Genomic DNA, 24,199 nt, shown 5'->3' with positions numbered 1-24,199 from the left:
AACATCCCGTTGTCCCAGCGCCATCAACCTTTGAAGAACAAACGCCACATCGCCACCAGCTTCAGTCACGCATCTCATTAAAGATCTTTTATTCATTTATTAAACAGAAGCAAAACAAATCAGTGCTCCAGCTGGTCCAACAGGCTTTATTTCAACCACAGTCCAACAAAGCACCGCTTTTTATATATTCATATATATATAAAGATATTTATATATATATTTATATAGTTTCATTTACACCTTCAAAGACTACAAAGGATCCTTTACAGAATCAAGTTTCTCGTGGTTTTTTTAATTTACAGGTAAACTTTGTTTCTGGATAATCAAACCACAGAAAAAAAAACAAGGCAACTTTATTTTTGCCCCATCGTAAAGTAGAAAACTGGCACAGAGGACGACCGATTTTATACACAGTAAAAATGAAATAAAATTAAATTATGTAGAGAAGACAACAGTTCTGTAAACGTTTCCCCGTTACAGCAAATAAAAGCAAAAACAGGCTGAAATCAGTAAAAAACAAAGAAACCTTTTTGCCCTTTAAAATGTGCTATAGCTGAACAGGTGTCTGGTTCAGGGGGGGCGGGGCTGTGCGTTTATAGAGCGAGACGAGGAGGCGGAGCCACTGGAACCGACTGAACATCAGTAGAAGGCAACAAACAGCAGCACAAACAGCAGAAGAAGAAACCGTCTCCCTGGTTCCAGAGAGAAAAGTTTAAAAAGGGTTTTAAGATCTCATGGCGGCTTTGATTGGATGATGTCATGAAGAGGGCGGGCCTTTGACCGACAGTTTAGTAACAATGGCAATGGTTGCTTCCACCGTCCTGTACAGCATGTCCAGCATGTCAGGCGGGGGGCCGGCGCCTAGAAACACCTGAGCTGAGGGGGCGTGGCCACCGCAGGCTTCAGGGGCCTCCCCCACTAACCCAAGGGCTGATGGGAAGGCAGCGTCCTCTGAGAGGGGAGGGGGCGTGCTGCTGCTGCTGCTGCTGGCCTTAGAGCCCGCCTCCTTCTCTTCATTTGCATCCTCTGATGCCGCCTCCCCTCTCCTCCCCTCTTGGTCCTCCTCCTCACCTGCAGGCATGTGACGTGGCACACGCTCCTCCCCCTGCACAAAGCCGTCCCCACCCTCCTGGACCAACGATGAGGAGGAGGAAGAGAACGATGAGGAGGACGATGAAGAGACCTCCAACTTCTCCTCTTTAGGGGAGGAGTCCAGATTCCCAGAGGAGGTGGGGGTGGGGTCAGGAGAGGGCGGGTCTTGCTCGGTGCCCGGGTCGATCAGCGAGGACGAGTCCCGCGTCTCCGTGTCTGAGGTGCTGGTGGGTGTCAGCGCCTCCTGGTGGTCAGACTTGGTCTCGCTGCAGGACGGGAGGGTTGAGGAGGTGGAGGCCGTGACATCACAGACTCTGTCATCGCTGCTCATCCGCCGCCGCTTCACCGGGGTGGCTTCTTCATCCTCAGCTAACAGAAACACATCATCATCATCATCATCATCAAGAAGCTAAAGCTGGACTCCCGTTTGTTGCTGTTTACACTAATTGGAGGTCATTGACCCCTGAGCTGGGGTCAATAAAGGTCAGTTTAAAGGTGGGACACGGTGAGCAGCCGGGTCGCTCTGAGGAAGAGGAAGACTCTTGATCTGAGGCCGGATGAAGGTCAAGGCCGTCGACAGGTGTGTGTTGTACCTTGGGCCTTGTGGTCGCTGGCCTCCAGCTCCAGAGCGCCGCGCCGCTGGACGCAACCACGACAGCGAGCCAGCAGCTCCTGCAGGGCGGGGCCGAGGGCGGGGTCAAGGGCCTGAGGAGGCTGGACGGACAGCAGCAGCACCAACGCCCGCAGGTCCTGATGGATGAGAGAATGCAGTGAAACACCTGAGCGTGCGTGCGTACGTGCGTGCGTGCGTGCGCGCCCCTACGGCGTTCAGCAGCCCGCTGGTCCTGCTCAGCTCCTGGCGGCGAGCCGCCAGCTCCGGCTGCAGGCTGCTCTGCTCGTTCAGCAGGTTCGTCACCAGAACACCAATCAGGTTGGAGCAGCTGGGCCCGGACAGCACCTGGACCTGCACACGCACGCGCACACGCGCACACACACACACACACACACTTCAGCTGGGGAAGGAGAGACACGGCCGGGGGGCGGGGCTGGCTGCCGGCGCACCTTGTGCATGAAGCAGGTGAGGAAGGCGTAGGCCGCGTTGCTGTTCAGGAACGTCCTCTCGTCCATCAGGACACACTTGATGTACTCGCTGAAGGCCGGGTCCTCACAAAGCAGCTTCACGCACGATTTAGCCAGAACAGACTGGAAGACCAACAACCCAATCAGCACCAAGCCTGTGGGCGGAGCCAACCCCGCTCCCCCGAGGACGCACCTGAGACTGACACAGCTCCATCCACAGTTTGGGGAAGAGAGCGAGGTGGAGAGGGAGTCCTTCATAGGCGATCAACACACCTGAGAGAGAGAGAGAGCTCAGCCGGAGACACGCACACACACGCGCACGCACACGCACGCACGCACACGCACACACACTCACTGAGTTTCACCAAGGTGTCGGTGAATTTCTCGCAGTTGATGGCGACGCGACACAACAGGTGGATGAACTGGTGGTACGACAGGAAGTAATCCAGCAGCATCCGATCGTACACCTCGTCTTTACCCTGGTGCACACACACACGCGCACACACACACACACACGCGCACACACACACACGCACGCGCGGCAGCGTTAACCTCCAGCCGGTCATCATCAGAGGTCACAGGCCGGGCCCGGGAGCAGCTGGACCCACCTTGCTGCTCTCCACCATGGAGGGCAGCAGACACATGTTGAGCTCCGGTCTGGGGGGCCGGACGTTGTTCTTGGCCCCCATCAGTTTGATGTTCTCCCTGCAGGGCAGGTAGGGGCCGAAGGACACTGTCGCACAAACAGGAAGTCAGACGGAGCCCCGGCACCAGCACGGAGGAGACGAGCGCGAGGGCGACTCACTGGGGATGTTGCTATGGTGATAGGTGCAGTGGTTGTGCTGCAGGAAGGGGACGAGCGTGTGCAGGAAGTCGTGTGGACTCAGCAGAACCAGTTCCTTTAAAACATCTGCAGAACCAGAACAAACGTCTTCTGTCGGCTCAGAGTCGTATTTATCCATCTTTACAACCAATAAATGTTCATGGCGTCATGACAACAAGGCGTCTCTTAGGCCACGCCCTCCACACAGGAAAGACTTGTTCTCTACGCCCCCTACTGGCACCGATGGGTCCACTAGAGGACAACCGGCTAAACGTTACCCAGGCAGGCGTTCCGAAGCTCCGGAGGACTGTAGGAGTTCAGGAGCGTCAGCAGTTTGTGGGCGAAGTCGATCCTCTCCTGCCACTGGATCAGAGCCTGCTTCACGTCTGGAGGGGGTCACAGCAAAGGTCACCGCAGGGGGTCACAGCAGACACACACACGCAGAACGCCCCTGAAGTGGGCGGCGCCCTGACCTTTACGCTGCAGGAACGGCCGGCTGGCTTTGAGGACCGACAGGAAGATGGAGAGCAGCTCCACGAGGTCACCGGTCACGTGACACGCCGTGGCCTCGTGGTACATCATGTGTAGCGTGTTGAACGACTGGGACGACAAAACAGCCCGTGTTTACGCACGGTGAGCGTTCAGGGGCTACAGGAGGCTAACGGAGGCTAAAAGAGGCCAACAGAGGCTACAGGAAGCTAAAGGGGGCTAACGGAGGCAAGAGGAGGCTAACAGAGGCTACAGGAAGCTAAAGGGGGCTAACGGAGGCAAGAGGAGGCTAAAAGAGGCTACAGGAGGCTAACGGAGGCTAACGGAGGCTAAAAGAGGCCAACAGAGGCTACAGGAAGCTAAAGGGGGCTAACGGAGGCAAGAGGAGGCTAACAGAGGCTACAGGAGGCTAACGGAGGCTAACGGAGGCTAAAAGAGGCCAACAGAGGCTACAGGAAGCTAAAGGGGGCTAACGGAGGCAAGAGGAGGCTAACAGAGACTACAGGAAGCTAAAGGGGGCTAACGGAGGCAAGAGGAGGCTAAAAGAGGCTAAAGGGGGCTAACGGAGGCTACAGGAAACTACAGGAAGCTAAAGGAGTCTAACGGAGGCTAACAAAGGCTACAGCAAGCTAACGGAGGCTAACAGCTTCCTGTACGAGATGCACCAATCACAGCTTACATCATTATTTATTAACAGAATGAAATGAAGAGTGATAAAAAGGAGGAGCAAGGAGCAGCGCCGCAGAGACTAATATCTGAAAACACAATAATGTGACTGAAGTTCGGTTCGGTTTTTACGAGAAACGATCACAGCAGGATGGACATGCTAACGCTAACGGCTAACCGAGCATACCTCAGTCATGAGGATGAGTCCCCGGTTGAAGACCACCAGCAGCCGGTCGTCGTCGGTCTCCAGCAGGACTCTGAAGGCACTGAGAGGAAGGAGGACAGTCAGACCGGTAGCACGCCCAAGGTACGCACCTTCAGTAACCGGCCAATGGGAGCCGACCTGATGAGCGTGGTCCAGCAGGAGCGGCCGTCCAGGCAGCGCAGGTAGCAGCTGATGGTGGTCTTCTTGAACTGCTTGATGTCCTCCAGCTCTTCTTCTCTCATGTCGGCTCTCTGTGCCACGAACAGCTGCATCAGGTTGAAGAGCTCCTCCACCGCCTGCAGGGGGCAGCACACACACCGCATCACTTCCTGTCTTTCGCGCCAACGCGTTTTGAAAGCCGCCGTCTCCACCCACCCCGGGGTACTGGCTGGCGTGCGGCGTCAGGTTCTTGAAGGCCCACTGGATGTTCTGGTGCGAGGCCAGCTGGCGGGTGAAGGCGGGCGACTGCTCGCAGCACATGCGCAGGATGCCGTAGTAGGCGGGCAGCATGCTGCGGTTGAACAGCACCACCTCCTGGTCGTCGTGGTCGGCCAGGATGTAGTTGAAGGCGATGTTCTTGGTCACCATCGGGTTCTGCACCACCAGCCGGACGTTCTCCGGGCAGTCCACGCACATGTTGTACCAGAAGGACAGCAGCGCCTGCTTGTTGTGGTTGGTGGCGATGGCCGGTTCCGACAGTTTGGGCTGGAGGCGGAGACGACACAGTTGGAGGCGTGGTCATACAACAAGAGACGGAGAGCCGCTGCCGAGGAGCGCGTCTCGGTACCTGGAACAGGTTCCACAGGTCCATGAAGCACCCGGAGAACATGAGCTTCTCCGTCTTGGAGATGAGGCAGTAGGTCATGAAGCTGAAGTACTGGACCAGCTTGGTGGTGCCGTGCACGCTGGCGTCCACGTAGAGCTTGGCGCGTCCCAGCAGCCCCAGCAGCAAGTTGTAGACCTGGTGGAGGACCACGGTGGTGTCGGGTGACAGCGGCAACTCACGGGTCGGCAGGTGGAGGGAGCGCGTGGAGCGGAACATCTGGCGGAAGGAGTTGCTGGGGATGAGGGAGACGAGGAGGTACGCCGCCGCTACACAGAGAGGGTTCTGTTAGCGCTAGCACCGCTAGAGGCCTGGGCCAGCAGACACAGGTGCGGTTCCGGTTCTTACACGTCCGGACCCGGGGGTAGTTGTGAGCCAGGAGGAAGCGCTCCACCCAGTTCTCCATGTTTTGCAGAACCCAGCTGTGAGCCAGTTTGTTCCTGGGGGTCTGGACCGCCAGCCAGTCCAGACACTGGGACGGGTTGTACTCGATCACCTGACAGGAAGGAGACAAGCATGAGGAGGAAGTGGGCGTGGCCTGGACAGGAAGAGGATGCCGTAAATCGATCGATAGTTTCACCTCCCAGATCCTCTGGAGGATGTAGGAGGCGAAGGAGGGCATCCCCGGAGGTCCTCCTGCAAACTCCATCAGCATGGTCAGCAGCTTGAAGAAAGGGTTGGCAGCCTGGCGGGGGGGACAGCGGGACGCTAGCATGAGACCGACCGGAGCACGCGATCAATAATCCGGCCGCCCGATTGATCGGCTCACCTCTGGAGTGAGCTTGGCGATGGAGGTGAAGAGCATGGACACGATCTGTGAGGAGGAACGAGGTCACTGTCTGAGCGGCTGGCTGCAGCGTGCTAGCGTGCTAGCGCGGCGCTAGCTTACGTGCTCCGCCAGCCGGTTGTTATAGCGACAGAGGCTGAAGATGAGGTTGCAGGTCTGCCTGATGTTGATGCCGTCTCTGATGTGCTGGAACAGGAAGGGGAAGCCCTTCCCTCCGGTCAGCGCCGCCATGTCGCTCTGGGACAGAGTCAGGTGCCTGGAGGACACGGAGGAGAACCCGACCCGTGAGCTCCTCCCTCCTGCGGAGCGCCCGCCCCCTCGGACTCTGGGCCGGTACCTCTCGGACCGGGACTGCTCCACCAGCAGCGCGATGAGGGCGACCATCTTCTCCAGAGCTGCAGGACGGTACTTCTCCTCGGCCAGGGACAGGATGTCTTCCTCCTCATCCTCCTCCTCTCCCTCTTCCTCAGACAGCACCTCCACCTGAGGCTGCGGGGGGGGGGAGAAGCAGGCCGGTGTAGTGAACCAATGGGAGCGCTGGACCGAGCGGCGTGGATCGACGTACGTTCTCGGGGCCTTTGGTTCCCATGTAGAAATGCACCATGATGGAAATGGCCTGAAGGGACAGCAAGAACTGACTCTGGAGACGAAACGAGAGACGTTTGAGCACAGAGGACGAGCGGGACCCGGGTCCGGCGACCGCGGCCGGGGCCCACCTCCTCCTCCCCCATCTTGGCGAACTCGTAGAGGAAGGCGAAGTACTCGGTCAGGTGTTTGCTGTGCGGCTTCACGCCGTGCTCCATGATGGACAGCAGCGTCTTCACGAACCGGGTGACGCAGGACCGGCTGCCGATGTCCTCCACCGGGCCGTCCATGTCGTCGGAGCTGCAGCCGGGACATAGTGAACACGATGACATCATCCATCACACGGACGATGACATCAGCACAGGACCAATCAGGTGCCACGTACCCGTCCTCCATGCCGGGCTGCAGGTAGAGGTGGGCGTGGACCGGCCTCAGCCTCTGGATGACGTGAATACACAACCTCTGGAACATCTGGACACAGACGGGAGACGCGTGAAGGGCGGGGACACGCCAGCTGACCAGGAGGGCGGGGCGGGGCGGGGCGACGGCTCACCTGTCTGACGATCTGATTGGGGCACTTGATGAGGATCTGCATCGGCCACCAGTTGTCGTCGGCCATCCGGTCCAGAAACCACTGAGAGCAGAGGACAAAGGTCAGAGGACAAAGGTTGGAGCTCCTCCCCCAGCGGGAGGACGAAGAGCAAAGCGAGGAAGAGGAGCAAACCTCGCAGGCAGCCTGGCTGTTGTTGAACTGTTTGGTGAGGAGTTCGATCCACTGGAGCATCGTGGGCTGGGGGTCAGGGGTCAGGGGTCAGGAGTCAGGCTGGCTGCTCTGGACACACGCATCACCGCGGTAACGAGCCTCCTTACCTTCTCCTTGGAGTGGATGAAGGTCTCCAGGACAAAGGAGGTGCTCAGCTGCAGAGACAAGAAGACAAAGTCACTGAATGAGCGTCTCCCTTCACCTCCACCTGAGAGCCGATGACATCACAGCGTCAGAGAGGCGGAGCCGGGGGCCCCGCCCGGTGAAGGGCTTCGATTTAAACGGCCATCGATGGCGTCTGTCCCGCGTCTCACCTTGGCGGTCATCAGGGACACGGCTTTGGGGTCCGGCAGGGTGCTGGGGACGCTGCTGCAGAGCTGCCACATGAAGCTGGACGCACACAAACAACAACACGTCAACAGCAGCACAAGCACGCCGCCACGTGATTGGTGCAGAGCCCCCACCCACCCGAAGTAGGTGTGTTCAAAGATGTTCTTGTCCTGGAGGAACTGCATGTTGTCGTGCCAAATCCACTGAAAGAGGCGTTCAAGGGTTAAAAGGACAACGAGGACTCGTCTGTCAGCGGACACGAGCGTCCTCGGTACCTCCAGCAGGTCCGGAGACACGTCGAAGCGGACGTCCCTCCCGGCGTCCTCCTCCAGCTCCACCCTCTTGTAGAACAGCATGTAGGCGCTGTGAGTCTGCAGGTCAACAAACGGGTCGAGAGACGCTTGAGAAGCGGCTCGACCCGACCGGACCGGACCGGACGTGAAGCGGGTCGACCCGACCGGACCGGACCCGACCGGACCGGACGTGAAGCGGGTCGACACGACCGGACCGGACGTGAAGCGAGCGGCCGGCGACCCGACCGGACCCGACAGGACGTGAAGAGAGTCGACCCGACCGGACCAGACGTGAAGCGAGCGGCCAGCAACCCGACCCGACCGGACCTCACCTTCTCGAAGGAGAAGTCCATGAACTTGTCGGTGACCGAGTCGTAGGTCTTGGTCTGAAAGAGAAAGCAAACGCCTCTGAACCCAACGCCGCTCAGGAACGTCCGTGTCATCGGGGTCAGCGCGGCTCCTACCGTCATCTCTCCGCCGAAGCACTCGGAGGCCAGCTGGGCGGAGTCGAAGGACTTGACCTCGGCGTCGTTGAACAGGTACCTGCGGGAGCAGCGGGTCAGAGCGCGGCCGCCACGCGGCGGGCGGAACCGCCTCCCGATAGTCTCACCACTTGTTGTTCTTGTAGGCGTGCGGGTTGACGATGTCTCTGATGAAGCTGTAGTAATGGCCGCCATCGGCCGTGCCCGTGTGCACGGTGACCCCGATGAGGTCGTACTCGTAGCTCTCCGTGATCTTTGCTCCGCCCTCGTCCCGGAAACCTGCGACAGGAAACGCGCTGAGTTGCCCTCGGGACGCCCGAAACCCGCCGCCGCTCAGCGATTGGACGAACCTTCCTTGCGCTCTCCTTTGCCCATCAGGAAGTCCTCGGTGTACGGCGTCATGTCGAGGCGCAGCGGGAAGGAGAAGTGGGTGTTGACCTTCTCCTTCATCATCGTCACCATGTTGAAGGTGTACCTCATGGTGTTGAAGCTCAGGATCCGCGGCAGCTTCTTGAAACAGGCTCTGCTTAAAGAAACGGCCGTTTCAAAACGACAAACGCTCAAAGGGCGACGCCCCCGAAGACCCGCCCTCCCGGCGCGCCGCACCGTTTCTCTGCCCGGACCTTCTTCCCACACTGGGAACAGGTGTACATGTTGTCCCCCTCCAGGGTGTCCTTGATGGTGACCTCGTCCAGAGACTCCTGAGCAGAGGGACAGGTGGTGAACAGGCCGCACCTCAACGAGGGAATAATCGTCATGGAAACAGAGAGGTCAACGTGTGACGGCGAACAAACACGAGTTAGAAAACGCTTTTGTGTAACGTGACCTGCCTGAAGACACGCCCACCTGCTAAATATGTAACGACTCAAGTGTCCCTGAGGAGGACGGACGCCGCCGGCGTGTTTGGCGTGATGCGTCCGAGTTACTCACGTAGATGTTCTTCATGTCGGCCACCTGACATCTGACGGTGTAAAACTCCTCAGCGGTCTGGCTGACGTGGTCACAGTCCTGTGGGACACACGCAGGACACACGCAGGTTACGGTGCGGGACACAATGAGGGACACACGCAGGTTACGGTGCGAGACACACACAGGACACACGCACGTTACGGTGCGGGACACAATGAGGGACACACGCAGGTTACGGTGCGGGACACAATGAGGGACACACGCAGGTTACGGTGCGGGACACAATGAGGGACACACGCAGGTGACGGCGCGGGACACAATGAGGGACACACGCAGGTTACGGTGCGGGACACAATGAGGGACACACGCAGGTGACGGTGCAGGACACAATGCGGGACACACGCAGGACACACGCAGGTTACGGTGCGGGACACAATGAGGGACACACGCAGGTTACGGTGCGGGACACACACAGGACACACGCAGGTTACGGTGCGGGACACAATGAGGGACACACGCAGGTTACGGCGCGGGACACAATGAGGGACACACGCAGGTGACGGTGCAGGACACAATGCGGGACACACGCAGGTGACGGCGCGGGACACAATGAGGGACACACGCAGGTGACGGCGCACGCCGGACTGACGCCGTCTCACCACGTAAACTCAAACCCACCAGAGAAACCACGTTGTTGGTGATGACGCCTCCGAACAGAGTCTTCACCGTGTTTTTCTGTCAGAAGGGACAGAACGTGAGGACGTTACTGCATTCCGTGGACATTCCACGCCGGCGACTTTTACCAGCTCCTGGGACATCTCCTCTATCTTGGTGATGAGGTCGGTGAAGAACTCCGTCATGTCCTTCTGCTCGCCGGTGTTCAGGGGCTGCTTGTCCATGGTGTAGGTCTTGCAGAAGGGACGGGGGTTGTAGGCCTTCCTCTCGCTCTCCTGAAGAAGCATCAGACGTTAGCCGGAAAGGGGAGGAGTCTCTTTCCAAAGGTGGGCGTGAACTCACCATTAGATACGTGAACATCTTCTGGAGCTCCAGTAGAGTGGTCTTATGTTTGATCTCCTCTGCGTACTGCGCGCGCACACACACACGCGCACACACACACACGCACACACACAGGCACACACACAGGCACACACACAGGCACACACACACGCACACACACGCACGCACACACACACACGCACGCACACACACACACGCGCACACACACACACGCGCACACACACACACACACGCACACACACAGGCACACACACAGGCACACACACACGCACACACACACACACACGCACGCACACACACACACACACACACAGGCACACACACACACACACACACACACACACACACACACACACACGCACACACACACACACAGGCACACACACACACGCACACACACAGGCACACACACACACACACACACACACACACACACACCCGTTATGCACAGCTCGTCTTCCTGGGCGCTCTGCCCTCAGTTTGTCTTGCAGGCACCGACCTTGGCGGTGAAGACGGCCTGCCGGGCCTCGGGGATCATGTAGAGCTGCTGGATGGTGGAGGCCAGGTAGCAGGTGGCGCCCAGGTTAGTGAGACCCACGAAGCGGCACTCGGCCCGGACGTCGTCGTGCGGCCAGTAGTCCCACTTGTAGGGGGCGTGAGAGGCTGGAGGAGGAACACACAGCTTCAGCGTCCATCAGCGGGGCGGGTCCTCGTCCTGGGGCACGCCCGAGCGAAGCAGCAAACTGGCCAATCAGAGAGCGGCGCTCGGCGTCCTCACCCTGCATGTGCTGTGACATCACCCAGTTGTGGAGCAGCCGGTAGTTCTCCACCGAGCCCTTCACCGTCTCCACCAGCAGGTCGTAGGCAGCGGCCCGGGCGGCGTGCGACTTGCATTTGGGCTGAGCGCGGTCCGCCAGGCTGGGCAGGAGGAAGAGGAGGTTGTGGACGTCCCGCAGGAACTCCTGACCCTCACGGGAAAACTTGAAGGGGGGCTTGTGTTTGAGGACGCTGGTGGCGAGGCGCAGGAGTCCGGTCAGCCCGTCGTCCTCGATGGTCCCGTCCTGCTGATCCAGGATGTCCCGGCTGGAGGACAGAGACGGTGACGGCGTTTGATCCTCGTGTCTGAACAGACTGCTGCCCCCCCCCCCCCCCCCCCCCCCCCCCCACAGGGCTGCGGGCCGGACGCTCTCACCTCCTGATGCAGTCCGCCAGGTGTCGGGCGAGCGCGTCCAGGTCCAGCAGGGTGGTCTGCATGGAGGGAGAGACCTTCTGTGAGTTCAGACAGACCGACGCGACGGTACGACCCCCCCCCCAGGGAGCCCCCCCCACCTGGCTGGCGTCCTTCACGTGGATGTTGTCGATGAGCTTGCAGAGCAGCCAGAAGTACTCCTTGCAGCCCGTCCTCAGCAGGGGCTCCTCCTCGTAGTCCTCCACCTGCAGACACGCCCCCAGAGCCTCAGTCCCCTCCTCCCTGAAAGTGGGGCGTCGGCCTGCAGGTAACCAATCCTCTGCGGCGTGTGTGTGCGTGTGTGTGCGTGCGACCCACCCTCAGCGGCTTCAGCGCCTGGGCGTCGGTCAGGAACTTGAGGAGCGTGGAGGCGGCGAGCAGCAGGAAGGACCTGTGGATGGACCCCCCCCCCTCCAGGCCGGACAGGGACAGCTTGTAGAGCCCGTTACAGGCCTCGTGCCTCACCGCCGGCTGCAAACAACGAGGCCCGGGTCAGAGGCCCGGGTCAGAGGCCCGGGTCAGAGGACCGGGTCCGGGTCTGGCTCCGGGCTCTGAGGGACTCACCTCGGGCACCAGCAGCGTGAGCTTCTTCAGCCAGTCGTGGAGGCGGTCGCTGTCGGCCAGACTGGACTTGACGGCGGAGGAGCAGTGGGCCCAGCTGACCAGCAGCCACATGGAGTAGTGGGTCACTGGAACAGAACAGAACGGGCCCGCGGGCTTTAACAGGAACCGCTCCGGGGAGAAGCCACCACAAAGAGCTTTCCTCACCTTCGTGCCGGGACCGGTGGTCGGACTGGGCCTTCAGGACTCTGGAACAAACAGACCCGATCAGGCCGGGCGCGGTTTCAGAACCAGAACAGTTTGTGTGTGCGGCTGCGGCGTGCCACCTGTGTGCGAGGTTGTCGTAGGTGTAGGCCACGTTGATCAGCCGCTGGATCAGGTTGGTGCCCTGCACGAGGCCCAGGAACACCTGGAACCGACAGACAGGTGGTCGGATCCGGCTGGCTGTGGACCCCCCCTCCCCCCCTCCACGACGCTTACCTCAGTCAGGCGGGGGATGTGCAGACCCTTCCCGTGTTCTACGCTGGACTTGCGGGATTTGCCGGGCCACGCTCGTTTACGCTGGCTGTCGGTGAGGCCGGACCAGGAGAAGACGTCGTGGTACGCCAGGTCCAGGTCTGCCGGGTCCACCGCAAACTGGCAGATCAGCTTCAGTAAGCAGGCCAGGCAGTCGAGCAGCCACTGCAGAGGAGACGGAGTGGGTCAGAGGAAGGGCAGAGGAAGAGCAGAGGAAGAGCGGAGGAAGGGCAGAGGAAGGGCAGAGGAAGAGCAGAGGAAGGGCAGAGGAAGGGCAGAGGAAGAGCAGAGCAGAGGAAGAGCAGAGGAAGAGCAGAGCAGAGGAAGAGCAGAGCAGAGGAAGTGCAGAGGAAGGGCAGAGGAAGAGCAGAGGAAGAGCGGAGGAAGGGCAGAGGAAGGGCAGAGGAAGGGCGGAGGAAGGGCAGAGGAAGGGCAGAGGAAGGGCGGAGGAAGGGCAGAGGAAGAGCAGAGGAAGAGCGGAGGAAGAGCAGAGGAAGAGCAGAGCAGAGGAAGAGCAGAGCAGAGGAAGCGCAGAGGAGAGGAAGATCAGAGGAAGATCAGAGGAAGGGCAGAGGAAGGGCAGAGGAAGGGCAGAGGAAGGGCGGAGGAAGGGCAGAGGAAGGGCGGAGGAAGGGCAGAGGAAGGGCAGAGGAAGGGCAGAGGAAGGGCGGAGGAAGGGCAGAGGAAGAGTAGAGGAAGTGCAGAGGAACTTCTTCCTCAGACAAATGAAAGCAGGCCCGGGAGGAGACACCGGCTCACCACGGTCCAGGACTCCTGGTCTTTGGGCTCCAGGATGCCCGAGCTGAAGATCTCCAGGAGGAGCTGCAGACCTCCAGAGGAAACAAACTGGAGGAGAAACAGAACGTTGGTTTCATCTTGTTCACCCGTCCACCCTCCGATCGTACTCTTAAACCCCCACGATGCCGTTCAGCCGTCCTACCTTGCAGCTCCAGGTGTTCTTGCTGTTTTCTATCTGATCCTCACTGGAGTCGTCAGAGTCTGGATACAGGTCGCTGTAGCTGCCCTGGGAACGGACGCCAGAGCCCGGTTACAGGGTCCTCGTCACGTATTTCTTACAGTGGACTATTCTAAAGGGCCTTTGGGCCTTTCTTACAGTGGACTCCCGGTGGATGCGGCGGTTGGGTTTGCCCAGCGCCTCGATGATCTCCAGAGCGTACAGCAGCTTGTGGGGGCTTTTAACCCTCAGCAGCTCCTTCCAGCAGAGACCCTCCCCATTCTAAAGCAAAGGTCAGTATTTAGTGTGGAGCAGACCCCCCCCCCCCGTCTATGACATCACACGTTCCAGCTGCATCTAAAGCCGCCCCACCGTGTCGTCGGAGATGTTCTGGAAGGCTTGCAGCATCTTGGGACACGTAGGAAGGAGCATCAGGAGCTCCCAAACCCGGCGGGACAGGTTCTCCGCGTGGAGGTGAAGCTCCTCGCATCGGGCGCTCTGCGTGAACACACGGCGCCTCCGTTAACCCCCGATGATGATGATGATGATGATGATGAAACACCCACCTCAGAGCTGGGACTGGGCGGTTTGAAGCAGGCCAGCATCTCCAGGAGGTCGAACAGCGTGGTGAGGTGCGGCTCCTGGAGGAGCAGCAGCATGGGTATGTGCTCCTTCTGAGGAGGAGGCAGGCAGGAGGCCGGCAGCTGGATGCCCTCCCCCTTCCTCTCCCGCCGCGGCGCTCCCAGAGACACGAACACCATCTGGGGCCAAACGTGACAACATCCTGTTTGTTCCTCCGATCGCCACCGGTAACTAAGGCTAGTTAGCCCCGGCGTCCGGCCCCTGGCCCCGGCGACCGGCCCCCGGCGACCGGCCCCCGGCGACTAACCTGCATGTCCTTGAAGCCCAGCTCGTGCAGCGTCTTCTCGTCGTAGTCCGTGGTCAGCTCGTGTCCAGAGGAAATCATCCTGACGGGTCCCATCAGACCTCCTGCAGGAGAAGCCCAGGGGTCACACACAGTGATGGAGGGCGGGGGGGGGGGGCTAGGGTTGGGGGCCGACCTGGGAAGTCTCCCGGCTGCCGACCGCTCTGGCCGAACTCCTGCAGCTGGGCCTGCTGGTTCAGCTGCTCCTTCTGCAGGTTCTCGTACCAGTGGGTCACCTCCGCGCGGAGGTCTGCCACCTGGTCGCTAGGATACATCTCGATGGTCATCTGTGAGCAGACGGGACGCGTCGTTTAGACACAATGAGCGTCCCTCAGCAGTCCAGGGGTCAGAGGTCAGGGCGCTCACCTTGTCGGGCAGGCCGGCGGGCTGGCACACGATCCTGAGCGGCAGCGACTGCTTATCGCTCAGAGCCTTCAGGTGGCTGCTGATGCCCCTCCCCTCGATCTGCCACTGCCGCAGGTGGTACGCAAACCTGCCGGGGCGGACGCAGCTTTGAGAGGCGTTCAAGGACCGCCGGTGTTCACGGCGACGCCGAACTCAGACCCGTACCTGCGGCGAAAGGCCTCCAGGTGCGTCTTGAGCATGAGGAGCCCCCGCTCGATGCTGATCAGGCTGGAGTGGGCGGCGTCCTCCAGGTTGGCCGACGCCATCAGAAGACTCTCCATGCACTTCCTGATGAACTCCTGCTCCTTCTCCAGGCCCGTCTTACCAGCTGAGTCACACAAACCACAGCTTCATCAGAGTCCAGCTGGGGGGGGGGGGGGGGGGGGGGTCACATTGCTACAGGATTATAACTAATCAATTATCAGAAGAACACAACAAGGATTGGTTTGGGACGTCTGAGGAAAGAGCAAAGCCGTCCAGCAGGGTCACGTGACCCAACAGCAGAAGGCCCGGGGTCACGTGACCCAACAGCAGAAGGCCCGGGGTCACGTGACCCAACAGCAGAAGGCCCGAGGTCACGTGACTGAACCGACCGTTGATGTAGTAGGAGTTGATGTACTGGATGGCGGCGCGACTGATGTCAGCTGACTGAGCCCTCAAGGCGATCCCCCACAGCTGGTCCATCCCGCACAGCTGGCACGCACGCACACACACACACACACACACACACACGTCAGATGAGTCTCCAGGTTCCCCCCAGCAGTAAACAAACCGAGGGGGGGCGGTTACCTCACAGCTGGAGGCGTTGTCCAGGGCGCTGGTGGCGAGGCGAGCCAAGTTACAGAGGTGTTGGAACAGGTTGAGGCCGGTCATGCTGATGGTTTCTGGCTTCAGCTGCGGCATCTAGAACACACACGCGCACGCACACGCGCACACACACGCGCACACACACACGCACACGCACACGCGCTGAGGACCCGCCCAACGGCACGACACGGCAGCCGGCGCCGCGGCGCCGCACGGAGCCGCCTCCCTCCTCACCTTCTCCAGGAACAGGTGCTTGTAGGTCTCGATGCCCATTGCATGCTGGTCCTTGCTGCGGACCTGATTGAGGAACCAGTGGAGCGCGTCGTCGTAGCATTCCGCGTCCTCCACCAGGCAGTGCCACAGGATGTCCACCTGCTCCAGACTCAGTCCTGGGGACAGACACGAGCCGGCGTTTAGCCTGGACCCCGACGCTGGCTGCTCGGTTCCCTTTAAAGCCCGCGTGGATCCAGATCAAGCAGGATCTTACTGAAGTGGTCCGGAGAGCCCAGCGTGGAGAAGACGCAGGTGAGAAACTGGAGGCGGACCTGGACCTCAGCGCTGTGGCTGTACCTGCAGACGCGGGTCAGAGAGAGGCGGGTCAGACTCGGGCGGAGACAGCCGTGAAGCGACGAGCCGGATCCGACGGGCTTACGGGGCGAACTTGTGCCGGCGCTCCCGGACCTCCTGGATGTAGTGCTGCAGGTCGTCGAAGAAGAGCTTCATCATGTGCAGTTCCTTCTCAGCCCACCTGAGGGGGCAGGAACAAGCAGAGGAAGACACTTCAGAGGCTACTCACGCGTCTCCCCAGCACGCCGTGTGGTGGGCGTGGGCCACTCACATGGTGATCCAGTGGGTGTCGTAGCTGGAACCGAACTGCTGAAACGTGCCAAAGAGTTTGGGGAGGAGACGCAAGGAGACGACGACAGACCTGAGGCAGCAGGACGGAGGAGAGAGGAATTAATTTAGCCACCCCCCCACCAGGTCCCCAGAGCCATCCTACCTGTGGTGGGCCAGGTTGTCAAGGCAACCCTCGATGAAGCGCATCCGGATCTGCCGGTCGGTGAACCAGCAGACGAGCGAACACAGCAGCTTCTCGGCTTCATTGATCAGCCCCTCCGACAGATGGATCTGAGCAGAGACAGTGCCGGTGCTTTTACTTTGACAGTCTGTTGAATGAACTTCCTGCCCGAGCGCCCGGGACGTACGGCGTCCTCGTCCTGGACCAGGTCCCACAGCAGGGTGTTGCCCTTCTTGCAGACGTTGTCCAGGTTGATGTCGGCGAGGGCGTGGCCGCTGGAGTACTGGTGCTTGTGGACCGCCGACCTGCGGAGCGGAGAGCCCTCAGAACCGGGTCCGGCTGAAGGTCGCGCTGAAGGTCACGCCGGGCTCACCTTGGACCAGGTGCTCGTGGTAGATGGAGGCCAGGTTGGGGAGGTGCTGCTGGAGGTGGGAGCTGAGCTCGGCGTGAGAGTTGATCTGGACCAGCTCCTCCTCGCAGCCCGACTCCTCGCCGTCGAAGTCGGCCATGTTCTTCTCCGACTTGGCGCTGACCTGCGAGCTGCTGCAGCTCACGTCGTCGGCGCTCAGCATGTCCTCCACCGCCGGCCTGGCGGGGAGAGGGACGGCTTACAGGACACCGCCCGGTGGGCACGTCGTCATGGTAACCGCAGCACGCGGCTGGCGCCTTACCCATCGTGATGATGGTGGTGATGATGATGATGGTGGTGGTGGTGCTGAGGACCAATGAAATGCCGGCAGTTGAAGAGCTCATTGCCCATGGCCTCGCCCAGGAAGTCCCCGGCCCGGGGCAGGCCTGGAGGTTCTTGAGGCCCCTGGACCATCTGCGAGGCACCGACGTCTGCCGGTTGCTGCTGGGGCTCCGCCCCCTCAAGCCGCGTAGAGGAAGAGGCGGAGCAGGCATCCAGCATCCTCTCCGCCCCTCTAATGACGCCGATGCCGGCGTCGCCATGACAGCAGACGGGTCTGGACTGTACAGGAGAACCTTGGACCCGGCTCCGCCCCCTGAACCACTGGGTCCGGCCCCCTCATCGAGAGCCTCCCCCGCCTTCCTCTTCCTCGACTCCGTCTGCTCTCTGGGCTCCTTTCGCTGCCGGCCCTCGCCAGCCGACCGGTTTCCCTCGTCTTCGTCCTCTTCGTCATCGTCGTCGTCCTCCTCATCGTCGTCGTCCTCATCTTCTTCCTCCTCTTCCTCGTCCTCCTCCTCCTTCAGGGCCTCGCTGTCCGCCATGTCGTCGGAGTGCAGCTCGCTACCGGGGCTGCCTGCTGATTGGCTGGCTCTGCTGGAGGCGGCCTCATTGCTGGAGGCGTCGCTGCGTCCGCTGCTGCTGCCCTCCTCCACGCTGTTCGCCGTCTCATCAGAGCTGCCCTGCATCGACTCCTGAGGAGACGCCACCCGTCAGTGTGTGTGTGTGTGTGTGTGTGTGCGTGCACCTCCGTGTCAGACAGCCTCTGCTGGCTCTGTGTGTGTGTGTGTGTGTGTGTGCGTGTGTGTGTGTGTGTGTGTGCGTGCACCTCCGTGTCAGACAGCCTCTGCTGGCTCTGTGTGTGTGTGTGTGTGTGTGCGTGCACCTCCGTGTCAGACAGCCTCTGCTGGCTCTGTGTGTGTGTGTGTGTGTGTGTGCGTGCACCTCCGTGTCAGACAGCCTCTGCTGGCTCTGTGTGTGTGTGTGTGTGTGTGTGTGTGTGTGTGTGTGTGTGTGCGTGCACCTCCGTGTCAGACAGCCTCTGCTGGCTCCTCTTGCCTCCCATCATCTGCTCCTCCATCTCCATGTCGCTGCCGCCGCTCTGCTGAGTGTCGCTGCTGTCTGGACTGGCAGCCGGAGAACCTGAGAACCGGGTCAGAGGACGGGCTGAGACCAGGCGTGTGTGTGAAGGAGCGGGTCGCTCTGCAGAACCTGGTGGAGTTCTACAGTGTAACCCGAGTACACCGGACCGGTCGGACCAGGCGCCCCGGTTCTGGCTCTGGACCAGGCTCCCCGGTTCCGGCTCTGGACTCACCCTTCTTGGTGCCGATGGGCATGTTGGTGTTGAGGAGCGAGGCGAAGGAGCTCTGCTTGGAGAGCTGGGCCTTGGCCGCCAGGGCGTTGTTCCACAGGGCCTTGATGAGCATGGAGGCCAGGTACAGGGTCTGAGGGGGGAGGGAGGGCAGCGGGTGAGCGTCACCATGGAAACCACCGCCGGCACCGGCCGCGCCCAGCGTGCGTACCTGCTCGGTGTGGGCGCTGGGGTGGAGGCCCGACACCAGGTTCAGGACGTGGCGGAGAGGCACCGGGTCCAGGTTTTTGATCAGGGAGGGGAAAAGGTCGTGGATGTAACGGCTGCAGTGTTTCAACTGAAACGGGTCAGGAAGGAGAGGAAGCATGCCCAAATATGGTCAGAGCGCTGCGGGATTAGACGAGGCACGCCTTGCTGCACCCGCCTCACCTGAGCTGCGGCCCAGATGCAGTCCACGTGCTGGGTGCTGAGCCGGCCCTCTGCAGCCAGGAAGTTCAGGATCACCTGGCACTGCTTGATGATCTGCACGTGCACACACGCACGCACGCACACACACACGCACACACGCACACACACACGCGCTGAACGGCTGCAGAGCCAGGACAAAGTAGCAGCTTTATAAAAGATGGCTCCTCAAAGGTCAAAGGTCTCACCTCAATATGCAAATTTGGACCAAATATGTGCTCGACCACGTTGTTGTGGATCAGCCAATCAGCGAGCTCCTTTGCGATGGACCTGAGGAGATGAACAGGAGCAGAGTTCAGTAAAGGAGCCCGCCGTTTAAACGCCGCCGTGAGTCCGGAGGGAGGCTCCGCCTCCAGGAAGCGGCGAGGACGGACCCGTCCCGACTCACGTCTCCGTGTCGGACACCAGCGACTCGTTGTTGCAGACGTCGTTGAAGGTGTGGAGTTGGTTCTGAGGAAACAAAATAAAAAACATCACGATGGATCGGCGCCGTGATGTCACAGTTAGAACAGCAGCCTTCAAAATAAAAGCACAGGACAACTCTATTCATCGCTTCAGAGAAATCAAGGCTTCAGCAGCATCGAGGAGGAAAACGCTGAAATATAAATAACCAGAAGGTAAAGTGTCGGCCGCCGCTGACCAATCAGAGCGCCCCGCTCTGGGGGCGGGCCCCGGTGAGACTCACTGTGATCTGGCTGAGCCCTGCCAGCCTCATGGTGAGGGTGGGGGACATGAAGTACTTGAAGGCCAGGTCCAGGCTCTCCTTGTCGAAGCACAGGGCGCTGTCCAGCGGCTCCTTCACCGTGCTCCACATCAGGTCGGCCATGTTGCGTGCGGCGCTCTGCCGCAGCTCCTGGTCCGACAGCTTACAGAGGTACCTGAACACAACGTCGTGATGTCACAAACGGGACGTTTCACTCGACAGGGTTCAGTTGGCCCGCCGGCATCACGTGACTGGCGCCGCCTCCGCTGGGGTCACATGAGGAGAGGCTCACAGGAAGCCTAGCAACTGTTGCCGTGGGAACAGAAGGTCTTTAGTATGTCGGGGAGAGAGTGAAGAAGATAAAGTCTGGCTGTGGAACCAAACCTTGAATCCGACGCAGCTTCCAGAAGCGTTAGTGAAAACAAACATGTTTGTTTACCCTCAGAGGACACAAACAAACCCCGCCCCCGCCCCGCCCCCGCCCCGCCCCCGTCCTCCGGGGGATTAACTCACCTGATCACGTAGGTCCTGAACGGGATGATGTGCTGCATGACCGCCGGAATGTGCAACCAAATCCGGATCTGTGGGCGGGACGGAAAGACTCGGCGTCAGCCGGGCGTCGTGGAAACGGATCTCGGCGTCCAGGTGGACGGACTCACGTTGGAGACGATGGTGATGAAGGCGTGGGCGATGGGGAAGGGGAGGCTCTCCGGAGTCCCCGACTCGAAGCATTCCTTCATCAGGGACAGGCCGTGCTTCCCACAGAACAGGCAGACGTAGCGCAGCAGATGAAGAGGAACCTCCACGTCCTGAGGAAGAGGAGGGTACCGGGTATCAACGGCAGGAAGCGTGGCGTCTGAACAACATTTCATATCGATCGTCAGCTAAAATCAAATCTCACCTGAATCCTACAAGTTATCTAAACCAGGCTCTATTGATCTCCATCTAAACCAGGCTCTATTGATCTCCATCTAAACCAGGCTTTATTGATCTCCAGCTTAACCAGGCTTTATTGATCTCCATCTAAACCAGGCTTTATTGATCTCCAGCTAAACCAGGCTTTATTGATCTCCATCTAAACCAGGCTTTATTGATCTCCATCTAAACCAGGCTTTATTGATCTCCATCTAAACCAGGCTTTATTGATCTCCATCTAAACCAGGCTTTATTGATCTCCAGCTAAACCAGGCTTTATTGATCTCCATCTAAACCAGGCTTTATTGATCTCCAGCTAAACCAGGCTTTACTGATCTCCCCCTGGTGACCATCACTCCTGAAGGCGTTCACTTACGTTCATGTCGCAGAAGCTCCCGAGGATGTTGCTTTCATGAGCAGAAATATCCTGGAGAAGAGGAACGTCAGGGTTTACAATAAAAACCGGAGCATTGATTTCCTGGATAGAATTCTAGCTTGGTGAGACTTTTATTGTGAAGGATTTCAACTCTGACTTGACTCTCCTGACCCTGGGTGTGTCGGGGGTCCGTACCTCTATGGTGGGGTGGGTGTTGTGTTTGTAGGCCGTGTACAGCGGGAACTGGATCTGGAAGATCTTGGCGGCACACAGCAGCAGCTTCTCCCTCTCGTCGGTGCTCCAGGAGCTGAACGGGTCCTGCGTGTCACAGCCCCCAGACCTGCCGCCGCTCTCCCCGGGCTCCAGTGCGTCCATCTGGGATTCACGCCGCCGCTCGGCTCCCTGGTTCTGGATCTGGTTCTTACTCCGGTTCCCTTCGGGGGTGTCGCTGTCCTCTTCGGCAGAGTCTCTCTCCACGTTGACGGGCTCATCCTCGCTGGGTGAGGACGGCTCGGGGAGGGGCCCCGGCACACCGCTGGCCCTGCCCCACTCAGAGCCCTCCCCTTCTTTGTGGGCGGGGCCGTGGGCGCTGCAGAGGCGGTCTCTCAGGCTGCTGATCTGAGTGATGACCAGGTTGATGAGGGCGTAGACCAGCTGGTTGAAGACCTCCAGGTGTTTGTATTCCTTGAAGCAGCAGAGACACTGTCTGCAGGAGAACCAGGAGGTGTTAGGGAGCAGCCAGCAGGAGGCGCTGGGAGTCACATCAAAGCTAGCTTTAGATGTTTACAGGTCTCCTAACATGAGTTTAGAACAAACAGGAAGGACGGCTGACCTCTGGGTCCAGGACGTGATGTAGCCCAGCACCCGCAGGGCGTGGTCCTTCTTCAGCGGGAAGCCTCCTTCACCGCCGTCTGCATCTGATACTGAGCAGAACCAGGGAGAGACCGTCAGAACCTCCGACAGGATCGGATCGACCCGTTAGACCCCGGCACCGGTCGCTAACGCCAGCCCTCCGGCAGGAGGACCGATAAAATGAACCTTCCGATGGGATCTGAACGCACCACTCATTCTCCCTCCCTCTCTTCACCTGCCTGTGGAGAACCGAAGGCTTGGACGCCTCAGCAGGGTCGGCTCAGGTTCTGACACCGGACCTTCATGCATGACCCCCCTTTAGAAAAGCCAGGTCCGTAAACCAGTGGCTCTCCCAGCCCTGCATGGAAGAACACGACCGGTCTGCGTAGAACCAGAACCAGAACCACACTGACGGTCTCATGGCTGTCCCTGCTAAGACCGTGAAGCCTCGTCAGGTCTGCAGGTGGACTCTGGGCCCGTCTGGAGCGGACCAGCTCCGCAGGGACAGCGTTGGATCCTGACCGAACCAGGACCCGCTCACCTGTTCAGACCATCGGGCGACACCAACCCGACTTCAGGTGGCCCAGCAGCGCTCCGTAAGCAACAAGGCAATAACAGTCGTTCACCTTCCAGGTAAGAGGCGGAGACCTCAGACCTCCGTCAGAACCTGGAGACACCACGTCTGACCGGACCGTCACAAACCGAAACCCCTCCATCCCACTCTGAACGGTACCGACGGGGCTCTAGGTCTGACAGGAAGGCCCCTGGATCTGGATCAAAGCCCAGAACCTTCTTGTGGCGAGGGATCGGTTGATCAGGCCATTCGACCAGGACCAGGACCCCCCCTGGCCTGGATTCAAACACTTCATCACATTTTAATCCGGAGCCTCCCGTGCAGTCCGGTTCAGGACAGGCATGTCCCCGACCTGTTCACGGTGGACCGGACACCCACGGGACACAGCAAGAACCCGAACTTTAGAATCAGACAATGAAATCATCTCTGAAGCGCATCAGGGCCCGTTAGCATGCAGCCTGGGCTGCAGCTGGGAAGATAACGGGACTACCGGGGGGACTACCGGGGGGACTACCGACGGAGACTACCGACGGAGGCGACCGTGAAAACATCAGCAGCAGAACAACACAATCCACCGACGACTCGCGAAACCAGCGCCGCGCTGCAGCATTAATGTTTGGAGCTAGCTCAGCGCCGTGAGATCAAACTGCTATCAAACAAAACATCCATTAGGGAATGACGTCAGTATCTCAATGTCAGTAAGATCCACCGCGCGTCCGTTACCGGCGGAAAGAAGGCCATTTTGAATTGTGAATGGACCGTCCGTAAAACAATGGGTGGACAGCTAGCAGGCTGCCCTGACAAACACATCAAACAAAGTCAGCCTGCTGGGAGCTAAACGTGCTAACCTAGCTAGCTCCCAAATGCGCGTTTAAGCAGCAGCTGCGTCCGGAGAACCCGCCCGCGGCCGACCGGGACAGGGCGGACGCGGTTGGGGTCGCGGCTGGGATGTCACCTGCGCTGAGGGTCGCGGTAACAAGATTTAGAGCCGATTCAGGAGCTAGCTTGTGCTAGTTGTCTGGAGCGTTTGACAGACAGGCCTCAAACTGAAATCTGGGCAGGAAAATGGTTTTAAACCGGCACCGCTTTATTCTGCGACGCGACGGTAACGAACCAAGAACCGACGCCAACTCTTTCACTGCCTCGTTGCAGCAACGCTTCGACCGGGAGGCGAGTTAATCAGGGAAACACAAAGTTCTGTTTAGCTAGCTTCCTAGCTAGCATAAGCTCCAGCGATGCTAACGCGGAGCAGCTGCTTCGCCAGACGTAAATAAAACGGCCCGCGTACTTACTCTCATTTAAAACCTCCACCAGCTCGGCGCAGTTTTCACACATTGTTCATGAAGGGGGGGGCGGAGTGCTCAGACCATCGCACTGGAAGGTGCTGCTGGCAGGAGGCTGTTTTTAGGATGAAAAAGGCCCGGTGGGGGCAGTGATTGGTGAAGGTTACCCCTCCAGACGGAACCGGGGGAAACGAGAAGATGTGAAACGTGATTTGCATCCGAGCGAGGCCGATGAACGGCGAAAGTTACGGAGCACCGGAGGGTAGAAGTCGAGT

General features: G+C 59.6%; 1 protein-coding gene across 1 annotated transcript; it reads right to left on the bottom strand.

Moving 5' to 3' along the window:
* Positions 1–70: 70 nt before the first annotated feature.
* Positions 71–23,976, bottom strand: usp34 (ubiquitin specific peptidase 34). The gene is given in 79 exon segments (XM_068751490.1): positions 71–1,461; positions 1,686–1,842; positions 1,916–2,062; positions 2,155–2,295; positions 2,366–2,445; positions 2,528–2,651; positions 2,781–2,905; positions 2,978–3,082; positions 3,274–3,381; positions 3,469–3,595; positions 4,338–4,416; positions 4,494–4,651; positions 4,731–5,060; positions 5,143–5,447; positions 5,527–5,674; positions 5,759–5,863; positions 5,948–5,992; positions 6,068–6,221; positions 6,303–6,454; positions 6,531–6,605; positions 6,682–6,850; positions 6,936–7,021; positions 7,104–7,184; positions 7,275–7,340; positions 7,421–7,468; positions 7,628–7,703; positions 7,782–7,846; positions 7,919–8,014; positions 8,269–8,322; positions 8,401–8,479; positions 8,547–8,697; positions 8,769–8,941; positions 9,025–9,119; positions 9,349–9,426; positions 10,006–10,062; positions 10,131–10,277; positions 10,345–10,410; positions 10,844–11,007; positions 11,123–11,427; positions 11,537–11,592; positions 11,674–11,778; positions 11,891–12,043; positions 12,137–12,261; positions 12,341–12,381; positions 12,460–12,542; positions 12,614–12,814; positions 13,409–13,495; positions 13,590–13,673; positions 13,764–13,886; positions 13,977–14,102; positions 14,171–14,365; positions 14,494–14,594; positions 14,666–14,816; positions 14,896–15,022; positions 15,100–15,262; positions 15,528–15,627; positions 15,724–15,837; positions 15,976–16,130; positions 16,229–16,311; positions 16,394–16,489; positions 16,580–16,669; positions 16,742–16,869; positions 16,947–17,064; positions 17,129–17,347; positions 17,431–17,681; positions 17,684–18,139; positions 18,469–18,587; positions 18,760–18,889; positions 18,968–19,093; positions 19,186–19,278; positions 19,410–19,491; positions 19,610–19,671; positions 19,907–20,099; positions 20,438–20,505; positions 20,584–20,733; positions 21,216–21,266; positions 21,411–21,921; positions 22,048–22,138; positions 23,934–23,976. Coding segments are annotated over 79 exon segments (10,875 nt in total). The 3' UTR covers positions 71–757.
* Positions 23,977–24,199: the final 223 nt, after the last annotated feature.

Source organism: Brachionichthys hirsutus, chromosome 17 (assembly GCF_040956055.1).
Source record: "Brachionichthys hirsutus isolate HB-005 chromosome 17, CSIRO-AGI_Bhir_v1, whole genome shotgun sequence".
Classification (NCBI taxonomy): domain Eukaryota; kingdom Metazoa; phylum Chordata; class Actinopteri; order Lophiiformes; family Brachionichthyidae; genus Brachionichthys; species Brachionichthys hirsutus.
Note: the sequence above shows the minus strand (reverse complement) of the source record. Positions and strands in the feature narration are given on the sequence as shown.